This window comes from Notechis scutatus, chromosome 2, assembly GCF_049901735.1.
Source record: "Notechis scutatus isolate UNSWTSFEM ecotype Mainland chromosome 2, rNotScu1.2, whole genome shotgun sequence".
In the NCBI taxonomy this organism is placed as follows: domain Eukaryota; kingdom Metazoa; phylum Chordata; class Lepidosauria; order Squamata; family Elapidae; genus Notechis; species Notechis scutatus.
In genome coordinates this window covers 47330514-47347788 of record NC_142010.1, presented here as the reverse complement: position 1 = coordinate 47347788, position 17275 = coordinate 47330514, and the positions used below count along the sequence as shown (strand labels likewise).

The window sequence follows — 17275 nt, the reverse complement described above, 5'->3', positions numbered from 1 at the left end:
TTTGGCCATGACAGAGCTCTGTTTTTACTGGCAGAGGGCTGCAGGAGGCTGTTGCAGCCGAAAACAGGGCCTGGGAGGGCCATGTGCGGCCATCCTGAGCTCTGTTTTTGCTGGCAGAGGCACTGCAGGCTGGTCCTTCACTGTTTCCAGGGCGGCCCCACGGACCAGATCTGAGCACCCCACAGGTGGGATCTGGCCCTTGGCCCTTGATTTTTGACACCCCTGCTGTAGAGGGTAAGGAAGATTGCCTTGATAGAGATATGCAAGATCCATTGTCTACACAATTGAAGACAGGCATGGAAAGGGACCTACTTGATGTTTGCAACATTCAGATCATATTCAGAAACGATTCAGGAAATCGCCACCCAATTTCACTGGAGTATACGAGGAGAAGGTATATCACAACCAGACTTTCAGGATTCTGTTATTATAGCTAAACTTAATAAAGTACAATTATGATTGTATGTGGATTTCATTTTCTACTGGGTCTGATGATGACCTTGGAGAAGCCATCCAGAAACCATTAAGACAACAACAGTACAGAACTATGTATTGAGCCCAGAGAGGCAAAACAATACTCAAAGACTCTGACTTGTTCCCTCGGATTCCGGTGATATTAGACAAAGGGAAGGGAAAACACAGGCAGGCTTGTAAACATCTGTTATGATAATCTTTATCAATAAAATATTGTTCTAGTTTTCCTCTGGAGCCAGTTTTTTTTTTTTTTTTTAATTTAGCAGTGTTTCTCAACCTGAGCAACTTTAAGAGGGGTAGAAGTTGAAGACCTCCTCTCTTAAAATTGCTCAGGTTGAGACACCCTTGCCCATGGAATAGGGTGGACAATGACTAACTCTTGCAATATAGATTCCACTCACTTCTGGACACCTTCTACTGAATAGCAGCAGAAAGAGAAAAAAAAAATCCCTAGCCTTTAGATCAGAGGTGGCCTTCAGCAGGTTCTGATCAGTTCTGGAGAACCCGTAGTGGAAATTTTGAGTAGTTTGGAGAACCGGTAGTGGAAATTTTGAGTGGTTTGGAATACCACCTCTGCCTGGCCCTGCGCCATCTATTCTCTGCCTCTCGAGTCCCAGCTGATCAGCTGGGTCTTCTTTTGTTGCTCTGCACAGGAGAATGGAGCTGGAAGGCAGGTTAGTGGGGTGGGGAGGGAATGGGTATTTTGCAGTATCCTTTCCCTGTCATGCCCACCAAGCCACGGCCACAGAACCAGTCATAAAAATTGTTGAATCCCACCATTGCTTTAGATGTGCTTTCAGTCAGAAATGGAAAAAGAATAGCAAAATAATAATGGTTTTTAGGCACATCGCATCTATCAATCCCCCCCCACCAGCAAAGGATCTTTCCTCCTATATTTAGGAAACACACAGGACTTTAGCGATAGGTGCTGGCCCAAGAGTGTAATAAAATTGCTTTATTGGCCTAAGTCTTTCTTCCTGCATTATCTTGTATGGCTAATGGTTTTTACTGAAGGCATGATGAACAAACAAAAGAACACCATTTGGTTTTCTGCTATAGAAAACCAAAGCTTTGTACCCTGACACGCAATTAATATTCCAAATCCTATCTGTGAACAAATTTGTATTATATTCCAGTGGTTAAAAGGTTTGGAATGGATTTTTGAAGAGAGGGGAGTTAGCACAATACACTACTGAATATTAATTTCATAACTAACCAATAGAGGTCACTGTGGCTCAATCAAATAGCAAAACAAAGATATTCAATAGAGCAGTGTATTTTCAAAAAACTTTTATTTTACCCTTGGGTGGTGGACTTGAAGTGAAAAGCTCTAGTAGTCACAAGACTTTGAAGGGAAATTAAAATTTGGATGCTTCTGTAGTACTTTCTTGACTCCAGCGCCAAAGAAATCCAGGCTATTAGGATGACATAAACAGGAGGAGTGGGGCTCCTGGGACTATTGCAACAACTGCATTTTTAATCGGCCACCCTAAGATGGCACTGTTGGCTCAGAAAGATAACAGAAGCGGCTCGAGAATTAACTTAGTTTGGAATCATCAGGTCCTTAACAAAGTCAAAAAGGCAAGGTAGAGATTCGGCCTTTACAAACCATGAATAATGATCAGCATTTATTAGCTTGGTAGCATCCTAGGAATTCCGGCTAACTCCCTCGATTGAATTTCAGGATAACATTTCTTGCTGCGTTAATGGAAATATGTCCTTATTCTATTTTATTTATTTTATTTTTTATTTATTTATTTGATTTGCCAATTGTTTACAAGATAATAAGTATAAGTGTATACATAGTTGTGAATACATGAAATGGGTACATATAAGAAAAATAAAAGAAGAATAAGAGAAACAATAGGACAGGGACGGTAGGCACGTTGGTGCGCTTATGCACTCCCTACAGACCTCTTAGGAAGGGGTGAGGTCAATAGTAGACAGTCTAAGGTTAAAGTTTTTGGGGTTTGGGGAAGAAACTACAGAGTCGGGTAGAGTATTCCAGACATTGACCACTCTATTGCTGAAGTCGTATTTCCTGCAATCATTTTCTTATCTCATTTCTGCTATCAGTTGTGGAAGTCTGGCCTACTCAGCATCTACAGAAACAAGACCGAGAACTCTGCAGACAAGTGTCTCAGAATAAGTCCCCCCCATCCCAGCTTCTGCTCTACTGAGAATACATGTATGCTGAGGATATATCGTATGGAAAAAAAAGTTAGATCTGTGTCCAAGGGACATCTGTACCTTGGAGCAGTGCTTCCTTTAGTGCAGGGGACCCCATCTCCCAAACCATGGCTTGGTACTGGTCCATGGCCTCTTAGGAACTGGGTGGTGCAAGTCAAGGGCAGATGTGTGAGTGCATGAAGCTTCATTTGTGCAAGCAGCAGGTGCCCATGTGAAACTATCCCCTTTCTGCCCACCCCCCTCTGGCACCACTGCTGGTCCATGGAGTTTGAAAGGTTGGGGACTGCTGATCTAGCGTATCCTTCCTTCCTTCCTTCCTTCTTTCCTTCCTTCCTTCCTTCCTTCCTTCCTTCCTTTTTCTATCTATCTATCTATCTATCTATCTATCTATCTATCTATCTATCTATCTATCCATCCATCTATCCATCTATCCATCCATCATCTATCTATAGAGCACTGCACACCAGAACAACTAGATACAAGAACAGTTTTTTCCCGAAAGCCATCACTCTGCTAAACAAATAATTCCCTCAACACTGTTCAACTATTACAAAGTTTGCACTATTACTGTTAATCTTGTCATCACTCCTTATCACCCATCCCCTCCCACTTGTGACTGTAGGACTGTAACTCTGTTGTTTGTATCCTTACGATTTATATGGACTGTTTCCTGGTATGATTTGATTGCTGATTGTACCCTATGACTGTCATTAAGCATTGTAGGTTATGATTCTTGATTCTTAACGAATGTATCTTTTCTTTTATGCATGCTGACAGCATTTACACCAAGACAAATTCCTTGTGTGTCCAATCACACTTGGCCAATAAAGTATTCTATTCTATTCTATTCTATTCTATTCTATTCTATTCTATTCTATTCTATTCTATTCTATTCTATTCTATTCTATTCTATTCATCTATCTATCTATCTATCTATCTATCTATCTATCTATCTATCTATCAGCAGTGGTGCAGTGGTTAGAGTGCAGTGATGCAGGCTACTTCTGCTGACTGCCGGCTGACTGCAATTTGGTAGTTCGAATCTCACCAGGCTCAAGGTTGACTCAGCCCTCCATCCTTCTGAGGTGGATAAAATGGGGACCCAGATTGTTGAGGGCATTATTCTGACTCTGTAAAACTGCTTAGAGAGGGCTGTAAAGCCCTGTAAAGCGGTATATAAGTAAGTGCTATTTCTATCTGTCTGTCTGTCCATCTCTCTATATCTATCTCTCTGTCTGTCTATATCTATCCATCCATCCATCTATCCATCCATGATCACATTTTTCAACTGCTCATCTTCCTCACAGAGGAAGGACTCTTGATGGTATCTTGATGATAAGCCACTTCTATAAGTCACTTTTAATTATTGTTATTGTATGTTTAGGAATACAAAGTATATGTTAAATAAATCTTTGGATATTGTGGTTATTTTTCATCTTCTTTCTCCTTTTTTCCAATCTTGTATTTCAATCTGCCAGGATACAAAGGGTTATTGTTTTTTTTTAGGGAAAACAGCAAACAAGAAAGGTAAAGCACTGAACTTTTCAAACAGCGTGTCTTAAATTAACTTCCCTGGTGCACATATTTACATAAAACTAACAGATGTCCATAACACTATCAACACAGTATGGATGCCTGTGCTATCCAAGAGGCTGAATGTTCAGAAAAAACTTTCACGTGGTCTTGTTTTTCAGATCATTCAATGGAAAGTGAGCAGGAGAGAACCAACCTAGAAATAAGGATAAATTTCCTGACAGACAGAACAATTAATAGCTTGTCTTCAGAAGTTGTGGATGCTCCATTCCTGAAGGCTTTTAAGAAGAGATTGGACAACCATTTGTCTGGAATGGTATGGGATCTCCTGCTTGAGCATTGGGGGTTGGATTAGAAAGACCCCCAAGGTCTCTTCCAACTCCGTTATTCTGTTAAGATTCCTTCTGTAGAAGCTGATGCCTGCAATGACACTCCAGGCCTCTGACTCTAAGGTTGCAAATTGCAACTCACCTTTCTGCCAGACCTCGTTTTGTCAAGCCTGAAATGACAATGGGGTCAAAAGGTTCTTCTGTGCCTGAGATAGTGATTCCCAGGGGCCCACCATATCTCTTCAATTCCACTGTGTAGATGATAGCCCCTGTGGTTTCTTGCTCATCTGTTAAAAGGAACAAAGAAGCTGAATAATCACGAATGAAGGCAAATAAAGGTTGAATAATGATGATAGCAGTCATCAAAAGGCCAAGCTCAGAGGAAGTTCCAGTCAATCACAAAGAAACTTGTAGCCCTCTGAATCTTGTTGAAGTATATAGTATTTGTATATAGGAAGCGTGTGAATATGCAAGCATATTAATTAACAATATTGATTCACAATCTGTCAACCTCATTAGTCTTCGAAAGGGTTTTTGTACCAGAGTTATCCTCATCCTTCCTGATCTTCAATTTGACAAGTTCTTCACACTGTTTTAAGATCTGCACTGCATCTTCCATTGAGCAATTGTCAAGTCGGATATTATCAATAGCTAACAGCTTGTCTCCGGGCTCCAAGGTGCCAGTCCTGCATACAAAGAGAAAACAAATCTTTTAGAAAACATTCTAAATAGTGTTAACATTTGTACTTCTCAAGTGCTAACAGTGTTGATGATATGATGAAATAAGTGTTGGGCAAACAAAATCATCCATTTGTTTTTAGTAGCTATCTTTCAGCATGAGGGGAAAAAATTGCTTTAGAAAATGGTTTAAAAAAAAGAAAGAGAGAAAACCTCTGAACAATTCTCCCAATCTCTTTGCACTGAATTTAACTACAAAGAGGCCAAGAGGTATAGATGTAATTATAATGTCTTCCAAATGAAGGCAAATATACATGTCCCAGGAGAATGTTGCAGGATCTAATCTGGGTCGTTCACCTGGACCAGAGGTTTTGTCTTCTGAGCTTCAGGACTTGTGCTGGAGTCCATCTCCAGGGAATTTATCTCTAGCTAGTCCGAAAGTTTGGAAAACAAAACCTGTGGTCCTGGTGACCTAACCAGATTGGATCCTGCTATACTGTCTTCCATTGCACAAACATTTCTCCAGATTTCTCTTGCCTCTTCATGCTTCCGATGAGGTTCCAAAGGAAGACATTAATGTGGGACTCCTAGGGTTCTTTGGATTGGGAAGGGCAGCCAATCAAAAGGCTTTAGACCCAGTCTTTCTCAATCCCAGCCATCTTCAGATGGCTGGACTTCAACTCCCAGAATTCCTCATCCAGCAATACTGAAACACTGCTTTAGAATGATGCAAAAGGAAAGTGAAACCTCAATCCCATCATTTTGGGGCATCTTCAAAGACAAAGGAAACTCAAACATTATGAAGAGGAATTTAAAAGAAATTCCCAGACACCTTGAGAAGAAGGTAGAAAAAGAGAGGCATCTTTCTAAAGGGAAAAATGTTTCCAAAGCAGATTTTGGTATAGTCTGAACAAGTCTGAACAAGTCTGTACCAGCTTCATGTGTATTAATTGGGTTCAATTGCATATTAGAATCCAGAATATCTATGAAAGATAGTTGAGATCATAGAGAGGTATTACAGATCTTAGGACCAAATTAATTACTATTGTTTATTAAGATTCAGAAATAAAACAACAACAACAGGTAATTCACTCACCTATGTGCTACACTCCCCTTCTTGATATCAGAGATAATTAAAGGCTCACCAGACTTTCTGCTTGCTGTTTAGGAAGAGATACATGCAGACACTCAATCCAGGCATTTAGAGTCCATGATAATCTTCAGAATTATCTATTACCAGCCTTCCACAACCAGGCATTCCTGCAGAATTCCCAGTCATTATGGCCATTAGAGCACACCAGGTTGCAGAAGACTATATAATCCAAACATTATATAAAGTAGGAAGCAACATAATATATTTCCATTTTTCAATTTATCTTTAATAAAAGCATCTAAGCCCAAGATACCAATGTTTAATAAAATTCATAAAGCAAAGATATTTGTTATGCTTTTGAGAGTTGCAATAAAGGTTATATTTTAGCATCTTTTCTTTCTGTGAAAGAAACAGTAAATGTTGGTTGCAGCATATTGATGTGGCAAACGATGGTTGAAGAAATGGATCTGAAAGATAACTGAGAAAAAAATATGACAAAGATCTTTTTTAAAGAGCCAAATATTCAGTCCTCTATATAGAGTATGCCTATGTAGAATTCACTTATGTTGTGACTGATGGAGAAAATGAGGCAATAAATATTTTGAAGGAGGCACACCATATCTATCAAAAGTGTATGAATGACGTTGGCACAAAGCTTTGCTTTGTGGGAGCGTCACAACAGTTGAAAGAGGAAACATGTTAGGGCTAAGAAAGAAAGAAAGATCAGAATAAAAGCATGACAAGAGTTGGAAGGAACCTTGGAGGTCTTCTAGTCCAACTCCCTGCTCAAGCAAGAAACCATTTCAGGCAAATTATTGACCAATCTCTTCTTTAAAACCCCCAATGTTGGAGCACCCACAACTTCTGAAGGCAAGTCATTCCACTGATTAATTGTTCCAACTGTCAGGAAATTTCTCCTTAGTTCTAGGTTGCTTCTCTCCTTGATTAGTTTCCATCCATTGCTTCTTGTCCTTCCCTCAGGTGCTTTAGAGCAGGGGTCCCCAACCACCGGGCCGCAGACCGGTACTGGTCCGTGGATCACTCTGTACCGGGCCGCAAAGAAAAGAAAATAAAAAAAATGCCGGCTTTCTTCGCCTTCGGTGAATGCTGCTGGGATCAGGGATCAAGGACACAAATGAAGAAGGGGAGGGAGGAAGCAACCAAAGCCTGTCCTGCTCTCCGGCTCAGCGGCTTCGGTTTCCTTCCGCCTCGTTCCTCTCTCAGTCGCTCTCTCGCTCCTCCACCAGCCCAGGAAGAAACTGCTTCAAAGGAGCCGCAGGGTGGCTTTTCCTGTCGGCGCAGCTTCCCCAAAGCGCCCGTTCACCCCCACCCCGCCGCCAATCAATCCAGGTTCAATCCAGTGCTCCATTCTGCCTGCCTGCCTGCCTTCGTTTCTGGTAGTTTCGGAGCAGCTTCGGCTGAGAATAATAACTATTCGCCTCTTTTACTCAGCCGAAGCTGCTCCGAAACTACCAGAAACCAAGGCAGGCAGGCAGGCAGGCAGAACGGAGCACTGGATTGAACTGCGGGCGGCGGGGCGGGGCGGGGGTGAACGGGCGCTTTGGAGGAGCTGTGCTCCGAAACCACCAGAAACGAAGGCAGGCAGGCAGAACGGAGCACTGGATTGAACCGTGGGCGGCGGGATGGGGGTGAACGGGCGCTTCGGAAGAGCTGCGCCGACAGGAAAAGCCACCCTGCAGGCTTCTTTGAAGCAGTTTCTTCCTGGGCTGGTGGAGGAGCGAGAGAGCGACTGAGAGAGGAACGAGGCAGACACCTGAGGGATGAGGCTGAGGGAGGGAGGGAGACATCTGAGGGATGGGGCTGATGAAGGCAGGGCCGAGAGGCGAGGCTTCTCAGCCGTCCTGCAGGGACTATCTGTCGCTCAGGGTTGCAATGAGGAGGCATTGGCGTTCCCTGAACTTGGTGGTTTGCTGGCAGACATTTTATTACCCGACTAGGTAACAACATCAGATGTTACCTAGTCAGATAATGAAACGTCTGCAAGCAAACCACCAAACTCGGACCCCCCCCCCTGGTCCTTGAAAAAGTGTTTCTGCGTGAAACTGGTCCCTGGCACAAAAAAGGTTGGGGACCACTGCTTTAGAGAATAGGTTGACCTTCTGTTCTTTGTGCAGCCCCTTATTGGAACACTCCTAGTTCTTCTTTTCATTAAACACATCCAATTCTTGCAACTATTCTTCATATGTTTTAGCCTTCAGTCCCCTAATCATCTTGGTTGCTCTTCTCTGCACTCTTTCTAGAGTCTCAACATCTTTTTCATATCATCGCGACCAAAACTGGATGCAATTTTCCAAGTATGGTCTTACCAAGGCATTATCAAGTGGTATTAACACTTCATATGATCTTGATTCTGACCCTTTTAATGCAGTTAATGCAGCCAAGGACTGAATTGATTCCAGATCATCCTGGAGAAGGTCTATCTATATGACTATTAAGAGTCAATACTGATTTGATAGCAAATAATCAATCTGCTTAAAACATATTCCATATCTATTGCATTACATTTACTTTTAAATACATAGCAATTTAGTTCCCTAACCTGGAATTAATGTTATTAAATGGCAAAATTCTTAATTCCTACTCAGAGAGCTAAAAAGCAAGGCGAGAACTAAAGCTAAACCCATCTTTCACTGAAAAATAAAATAAAAATAAATTGGAAATTGTAAAAGTTTAGAGATATATGAAAGTATATTCAAGATTTTAAACACTTAATTCCATGCATTTTTTAAAAAATGGCCATTAATATGAAAGCACGATAAATCTGAATTCTGAATGAATATGCATGAAACTGATGCTTCATTTCTAGCACAGTTAGAAATGAAGTTTTAAATTTACAGCAGACCTGCCAATTCTTAAAATATAATTAGCTACGTTTCCTTTTAAGGACTCCATTTCTAAAACTATTCATAGAGTATGCTATTTATAGCTATGGAATATTTGGATATCCTCCTCCTATTTGTCCACAGGGAGTCCAGCAAGGGGAGGAAAGCCAAGTTAAGAGAGGATTTTTAAAAAAAAAAATATTATTTTTCATTACTTCCCAGAGATGTAAGTAACAGTCCTAGGTCTTAGATTTGCTTCAATAAAAAGATTCATGCTGTGAAAACAACATGATTCTTATTGTCAAAGCTCTTGGGCCAGAAAACTCTTTTTGCAACTTCTCCCCAGTACTGTCTGAAGCAGTTGAAAGTTGAATGGTCTAGTGCACAATAAATATTACCATACATACACACAGCCAAACAACCTGGAAGATGTTTGGGGTTTCCAAGCTGGATAACCACCCTGAAAAGCAAAGCAAACCTATGAAGATTGGCACAACCATAAAAAAAGTTGGTGACGTGATTGGAGAATGTATTGTTGAACCTTGTTAGCAAAGCAAAACAAACCATAGTAGGCCTTAGCACGTTGAATTACAGATTCAAGATTGGAAGAAGATAGGTGCAAGTGTTAGTTTCCAGACTAATGAAGGTCCTAGAGACTATGATCTGAACAACCAATTGCAAATGTTTATAGAGATTCTTAGTCAACCAGGTCATGGCTGTCCCAAAGGTGCTTTTTCAAAAGGCAGCTAGACTTTCTTTGTTTTTGCTTGAAGATGTTCTGCTTTTCATCGAAGAAGCTTCTTCAATTCTGATTGGATGAGATGTGAAATGTCTTCAAGCAAAAACAAAGAAAGTCCAGTTGCCTTTGAAAAAAGGACCTTTGGGACAGTCAACTGCAAGCTTCCCCATTATCCGTAAATAGATTTGCACCTTCCCAAATCATAGGAATGCTATTAGAAAAAAACCAAAATTCTTTGCCCTAATATCTATGAGGTTATAATTGACCTAAATGGAACACAATTGCATGAAGAGCCGTGGTGGTGCAGTGTTTAGAATGTGGTACTGCAGGCTTCTTCCATTGATTGCTGGCTGCCTTCAATTTGGCAGATCGAATCTTATCAGGTCAAGGTTGACTCAGCCTTCTATCCTTCTGAGGTGAGTAAAATGAGGACCCAAATTTTGGGGGGCAACATGCTGATTCTATAAACTGCTTAGAGAGGGCTGTAAAGCACATTGAAGAGGTATATAAGTCTAAGTGCTATTGCTATTGCTAACACAATTCAATTGCTGAAATTCTTGTAACTCCTTGCAATCTCCACAAATCTTGCTAAAGGGAATTCTGCAAGAATGTTTGGAGGAAAATGAATCATCTCCGATTTTAATCAGTTATCAAAATTCTTGACAAATGCAGTCTAATACTAGAGATTCAGTTTGATGGTAGTATGAGTTCATGTATTTTGAGATTCTTTTTTTTTTAAAAAAAAAAAGTCCAAGATCTTATCCATAACAGGATAGCAATCTAGACCTCTTTCATTATTGTCATTGGAAGAACTTAATTATGTCAATGGTTGGCCAGCCAAAAAACTATTGACAAGCTAGTCAGAGGAAGCAAGGGAACCAGGCTGAAAAATGAGATGCAATGCCAGAGACAACTGACCTTCAGTGAAGCATGCGGATACAGAGAAAATTGCACTTATTGCTTTGTTGCTACCTCACCCCAATTTAGGGCATTCAGTAGTGCCTGAATACTTTAGCCTGACACCCATTCTCTCACTGTGGAGAGCCAGCATGGTATAGCAGTCAAGGTTCTGCAAACTAATCCTTGGTTTATACTCACTCTCAGCTAATTCACTGGATGATTCTGGGCCAGTCTCTCCCTTTCTCAGCCCAACCGATTTTACAGGGTTGTTGTGGGGAAAAGTTGGAAAAGGGAATACTTTGGCCATACTTTAAGAGTTGACTTGAGCTTCTAATTCTGTTGGCTGAACCCAGCCCAAAGTGTAACATTCTCTTAGTATAGAAGACAGCAAACTTGGGGTTCATGGTTGGCCACTCTAAAGAAGGTGAAAGTGATAAAGAAAAGGAACCCTAAGGAAATATTGCCATTCCAAAAAAGCTGCTTTAGGCAAAGGGATAAATGAAACATTAAACTGATTGGCTGGCTATTCATGATAGTGTCAGAAAGTCCCACCACAACTCAGCCCCTCTAAAATGCTCCTATTTTGAAATGGAAGAAATAGAACATGGGATATTGTTTATAACAATCTCAGAAGCAGTAGAAACATCATTAAATTTGCAAAAAGCTTTGACATGGCACAAAGCTACATGATTTGTTTGGGATTGTTGAAGCAAGTCCCTACTTCAGTTTATAAATCTGATTCCCTGATCTTTGGCTAGGTTTGCTACTACTGTTGAGAGACTAAAATACCCAGAAAGATCCAGGCTGGAAAAGACTGAAATAAGTATAAAAGCAAAACTTTATTACAGCCTTTGGAACAGAAAGTGCAAAAACAAAATACACAGACTTGCAAATATTAAGAAAACATTTAAGAGTGCAATAAAATTACATAATATATATTAATAATTAATATAACATATTATTATTGTGACTGTAGGTTTATTTATCCTTTATTTATGCTAAACTTTAACTTTAGTAAGATGGATACAACACACAAAATCAGGCAATCTGGAAAGTTATATCAGAGTCCTGGGGCAGAGAGAAACAATCACAAATAGGTATTGTACTCTACCAGGGTAGTTCTTTAAAATGGGATAAATATGTTTCTTTCTAGATTCTTTATAGAGAGAGCAACAAAGGAACATATCACTTAGAGATTTCACTGAACCATTTCCCCATGGGCATAAGCACTGCCTAAAAAGGGATATTTTTATATCACCTCCTCAGAACTGCAGATGATGGTACATCCAACTTTGGCCAAGGTGAAAGCTTCAAAAAATTTCAGAATCAAAACAGAAGAGAGATAAGATGATAACAGACAACATGAGCACTTGAGAAGAATCCATAAACTGTAGACTATTAGGCTTAAACTCATTTGAAAATCAACATCCCAGATGTATTTTATAAGATGACTCCAGGCATTTTCAAATCCTAATAAACTCAAAAGTCCTAAGGACTAGAATTTTGCCATTAGCCTTTGTTAGCCAGGTTGATTTAAAACATTCTCCCTAAACCAGGAGAGAAAAATCCCACAGGAGAAAAATCAATTTCAACCAGAAATGAAGATGATAAAACCAGGCTCTGGTACTCACAGAAACCAAAACTGTGTCTAACCCATAAAACAACATTCTTGATGCCACTTGGAGCTGTGTGCTCTTATAAACTTGGACTAGGTAGTTTCCAGGATATTAATCTTTGTAAAAATGCAAATTGGAACACTATAAAGAAGCCGAGAGATTACTCTAGCAAGGAAAACCTTGCAAGCTGCAGGAATAAAAATGTGCCCACTTTGAATGGAAGAAACTTAAGACAGCTGTGGAGTTACATTGGGCCATATTTGACTGATAAAGAAAAATGTGTGTTCTAAGATAAGGAAACCTGGAACTGCACCCCAGGATATTTATAAGTATGTACCTGCTCTGTTGAGGTCCCATTAATTTGCCATTCATGTAACCTACTGTTGTGTCATGCAAACACCAGCATTTGGGCTTTTTTAAATATATAATTTACTGCTAGTTGTTCTTTTAGATAAAAGGAAGCCAATGCTTTCAATGCCCTTCTCATTCCCTGGGAGACCAACAAAATTACATTGTGTGTATTGTACTACTACATTATAGTACTACGTTTATTACTTCATATAGCCAGGGTGGAATTAATCTGCTAATATTGGATAGCGATGCTTAGAAGATAAGATTGCCCCTAAATTATGGAATCAAGGTACAAATTAAAAACTAAGGGGACTAGAATATCCCCTTCTCTTACCCCTCTTTTGATGGAAACGTATCCTGAAAGGGATATCCAAAGGGAACATCTGACTCACAATGGAATGTTGGAATACAGAATTTGTAGATGAAAGAGCCATCTTTTATCCACTAAGGTTTCCTGAAGTTTGGCCATAGCATCTCCCATGGAACAAATGTATTTTGGCAAGTATTGGTTCCCCTTTCTTATTGTTTCATACAAAGTGAGTTGAATATGGAGAAGAAAAGGTGGGTCTGCTCAGAACTGTCACTGACATTTAATGTAATATACCCTAAGAGATGGAAAATTAGTTTTCATTTACTCCTGTCTGGGTGCTGCCAGGCAGACAGTTCAGAAATGACTATGTTGAAATGCTAAAAAAAATAAATTGGAAACAAGACTCATGAAAAATCTGGTATACCTAATCCACACAATGATGATCGTTATTGTCAAAGTTTATATTTGTCAAAGTGACCTGGTGTACTTTCAGCATTTTTCTTTAGAAAATGAATTGCTGCACAAAGAACATGGAAGCATCAGATCATCTAATTACTTTTCTTTATAAAAGATCCTTATTCATGCTCGCTTTAAAGAATCGTTCTCCAATCAACATACCTTGTATAAGAATTCAGAAAAAGCCCAAGTGGGCTGATACTTATTCTGGCGGCTTGTTCCCAGCAGGCGCCTCTGCCCGATCCCCCCCCCCCCCCCCCCCCCCCCCCCCTGCCATCCCGCCCCCGCCCCCCTGCCCTCTGCTCTTCCCGGCCCCTGGCCTCTGCCTGCCCCCACCGTCCCGGTGGGCTCTCCGGGTCCTTCCCCGCAACGGCTATAATCGAAATCCAGACTGTGCTGATACTTATTCTGTTACAAAACATGTGATTGCCAGGTAGGATAACATGTCTACTATCTCCTGTGAACAAAGCAACACCCACTATCATGGTAAATGAAGAATCTGGATCATCTATAGATGAAATGTGAATTACCGTTTTCAAATAGGCTTAGTGATATTTAATTTAGATCTTAAGTATAGGCCTAGAATGCTATTGTGCATTGTGATAATTAAAGAGTTTTCAGATCAGGCTTCAACAAAACTGGTAATAATTTAATTTACTTGAAAATGATCACATATAATTAGGAATGTTTACGAAAACAAACATCATTTAAAACATTTTGCAAGGAAAGGTTGGGGTAAAAAATAATAATAATCTGGTATGGTACTGAATATTTTGCAGCACTCCTCCCAAGGTGCAGAAACAAAGCAGCACATTTTCCTAAATTGGAGGGGGGAAAGATTTGCTCAGCAGTCAATTAGCTTTCAATTAACCCTAATAGATCTGATTAGCCAAATTAAATTCTCATTGGCAAGCTGTTGGCTTTGCTGTTCACTCAGGTTTACTTCCTTATGTCTTGGATTGTCTTTGAAGGCATCAAGTCATTTTATAGCAAGACTGTTATCGGATAATTTGTGCTTGAGATATATAGTAGATCTTCATTTTGCCGAATCTATGTCAATTTCAATGGATAGCAGTAGCCCGAAAAGGTGATAGCCATATTTCTAATAAGCTAAGTATTAAAGCAAAGTGAGCTAACCTTTTTCTGTAAGGGCCATAAAGCTGAATCTCTCAATTTTTTATCAGAGGAAGCATGAAACAACAATTCATAGGATTTAAATAAACAGAGTGTTTAATATAATATAACTATATTAAACATGCCACCAACAAAATAAAATAAAACAAATATACTAATAAATTTAGAAAACAGAACTGTAACCTGAGGAACATACGCATAACAGTAGCTAACAAAATAGCTAACCTTGGTCTCCTAGACCAGGCCAAATCCAAAAATGCCAGGGAATTTCTAGAAGCCTGGCACTCTGAAAAATCAGCCATCAATAGACACATAGATATTAACCAAATCTATAGACTATGCAAAAGAGACAATCAACCAGAGAACAAAAAGACTCCAGCACCCAAATCAGCATAGATTAACTCCAAGGTTAATTTCAGACCAATTTTAAATAAACAATATTCTAGTGAAAAAAAACTGCCAAAGAGCCATCAGTAAACAGCCCAACCAAAGAATTTCAAAGACCGTCCCCACCCACACAGAAAAGACACTGGAATATAAACTGACAGCAAACAGCACTCCTTACTAGCACTGATGATGTTACCTAGTTAGGGCAATGAAACAACTGCAAGAAAACAAGCAAGCTCAGAGAGCACCAAGGATCCCTCATTTCAATCCTGGGCTACAAATATTTTCCTTTATTTGTTTCTTCTTTTCTATATGATATACTATATTTGCAAGATATACTTAGAATTTTTTGCTCATAACAAGCAGGAGGCACAGAGAAATCTTGTGCCAAACTATAGCTGTCTTGTTTTGCCTACCAAAGGGAATCAAACACCACCCACAATTTTTAGGACATAAACTTCAGGGATGGGATTCTACCAGTTCGGACCGGTTCGGGCGAACCAGATGTTAAATTTGCATCTGGCTCACCAAATAGGTATTTGAACCGACCGGCTGGCCCTGCCTACCTGCCCCACCCCTCCCAGGAGTCTCCACGCGGCCCATTTTTGATGCAGGTAAGTGCAGGATCTGCGCGGAGACTCTGGGAGGGGGGAAAACACGCCATCTGGAAGTACCGGAAGTTGTGAAGTGGGCCTGTTTCTGGCTTCCGGAGGGCTTCCAGAGCCCGGGGAGGCCATTTTCACCCTCTCAAAGGCCCGAGGGAAGCCTCTGGACCATTGGGAAGGCGAAAAACGGCCCTCCTGGAAGTTCAGGTAGGCCATGCCCTCCAGTGGTGGGATTCAATTTTTTTGCTACTAGTTCTGTGGGTGTGGCTTGGTAGGCGCGGCAGGGGAAAGATACTGTAAACTCTCCAGTCAGAGATGGGATTTGCTAGTTCTCTGAACTACTCAAAATTTCTGCTACTGGTTCTCCAGAAATGGTCAGAACCTGCTGAATGCTACCTCTGATGCCCACCATGGCCACGCCCGGTTGCTGGAATTTTTGAATCCCACTCCTGATAACCTTGTATTCCAAGTACCAGCCTAAATTTAAGATGTCTTATTTTGTAGCTTTGATTTAATTACTTTGGAGAAACTAGAGCAAAATCAAAGCTTTCATTTATATTTTCTTCCATTTAGTAAAATAAAAAAAAACACACACAATAGTGCTAAGGGATAGAGACGTTGAACTCAGAAATCCTTCAAAATGTAACACCTCATTCCTTGTTTGACTTTATGTAAATTAAGGATGGATTATATGGTAATGGAAAGATTAAATGAGTTTGTAAATAATCTTGGCATAAATTTCTGTTAAGAAAAAAAACTAAATCTATTTTTCAAAAAAGATTTTTAAAATGCTTCTCCACATAAACAGAATAATATAGGTAAAAAGCATTGGGCTTAGGCAGTTGCTGATTAAAAGAAAGTCTGATGTCACATGTCTAGAAATTAATATATTCTTGAAGAGAAAAAATTGGAGAATACACCAAACTGGCTTTTGAATATATATTACAAATATATATTATATATATTTTCATTCAAAACCCTATCATTCCTTCTTATCTTGACAAAACGAGTGAAAAGAGCCTCAATGACCAATAAAGTTGCCCTTCTACCAGTCATTTCTTCTTTATTGTTGCCTAGAAATGTCTCCCCTTTTTACACATTATACTAACTAAGCTCACAAGGATCTCAATGTCATAATTCAACTTAATAAACACTTAGTATCAACCATAATATTTAACCTCACAAGGGTTCAAGAAACTCCTATCAGAAGAAAGACATCAGCTACTCTAATGGTGTGTGGGAGTGACCTTAGAGCTGCAATCGTGGTAATGGTCAGATTGTCAACTTTGGAAGCCACATTGACACTAGAAACTTCCACGCTGCCACATTCCTGTGCCTGAGAAATTTTTTGGGGGGATTTTTAGAGTGTTAGTATTTAGACATAATAGCATTCTTCTTTCCAGTCAAGGTCATGTTATTGCTGCACCTGGAGGAGGAGTGGTTGAAGGGATGTCTCAAATTGAGACAGATGGTGATTGGACCATGTGATGGATTGATGGATGCAGGGGTTGGGTTTTGATTTTTGATTTACTGGGGGAAAACCCGGAACTCTCAGATTCGGGTTTTCTCAGATGTGCCAGTATGACTTTTCCAATAGAAAGAAACTTTGAGAAAATGCCTGTGTCGGGCTCCAAATG

The 17275-nt window shown here is 40.0% G+C and overlaps 1 protein-coding gene across 7 annotated transcripts in view; it reads right to left on the bottom strand.

The window, feature by feature from the left end:
• GRIP2 (glutamate receptor interacting protein 2) overlaps window positions 1-17275 on the bottom strand; it is a 513383-nt gene that overhangs the window by 27449 nt on the left and 468659 nt on the right. For all 7 annotated transcript variants that reach the window (XR_015747498.1, XM_087954659.1, XM_087954657.1 and 4 more), the window contains exons 15-17: window positions 6301-6364; window positions 5067-5212; window positions 4669-4813 (exon numbers count right to left, since the gene is read on the bottom strand). Coding sequence is in view for 6 of the 7 variants with exons in the window: in XM_087954659.1 (XP_087810785.1) it covers window positions 4669-4813; window positions 5067-5212; window positions 6301-6364 (355 nt within the window). In the remaining variant the exon portion in view is untranslated. The remainder of the gene's footprint in view (window positions 1-4668; window positions 4814-5066; window positions 5213-6300; window positions 6365-17275) is intronic.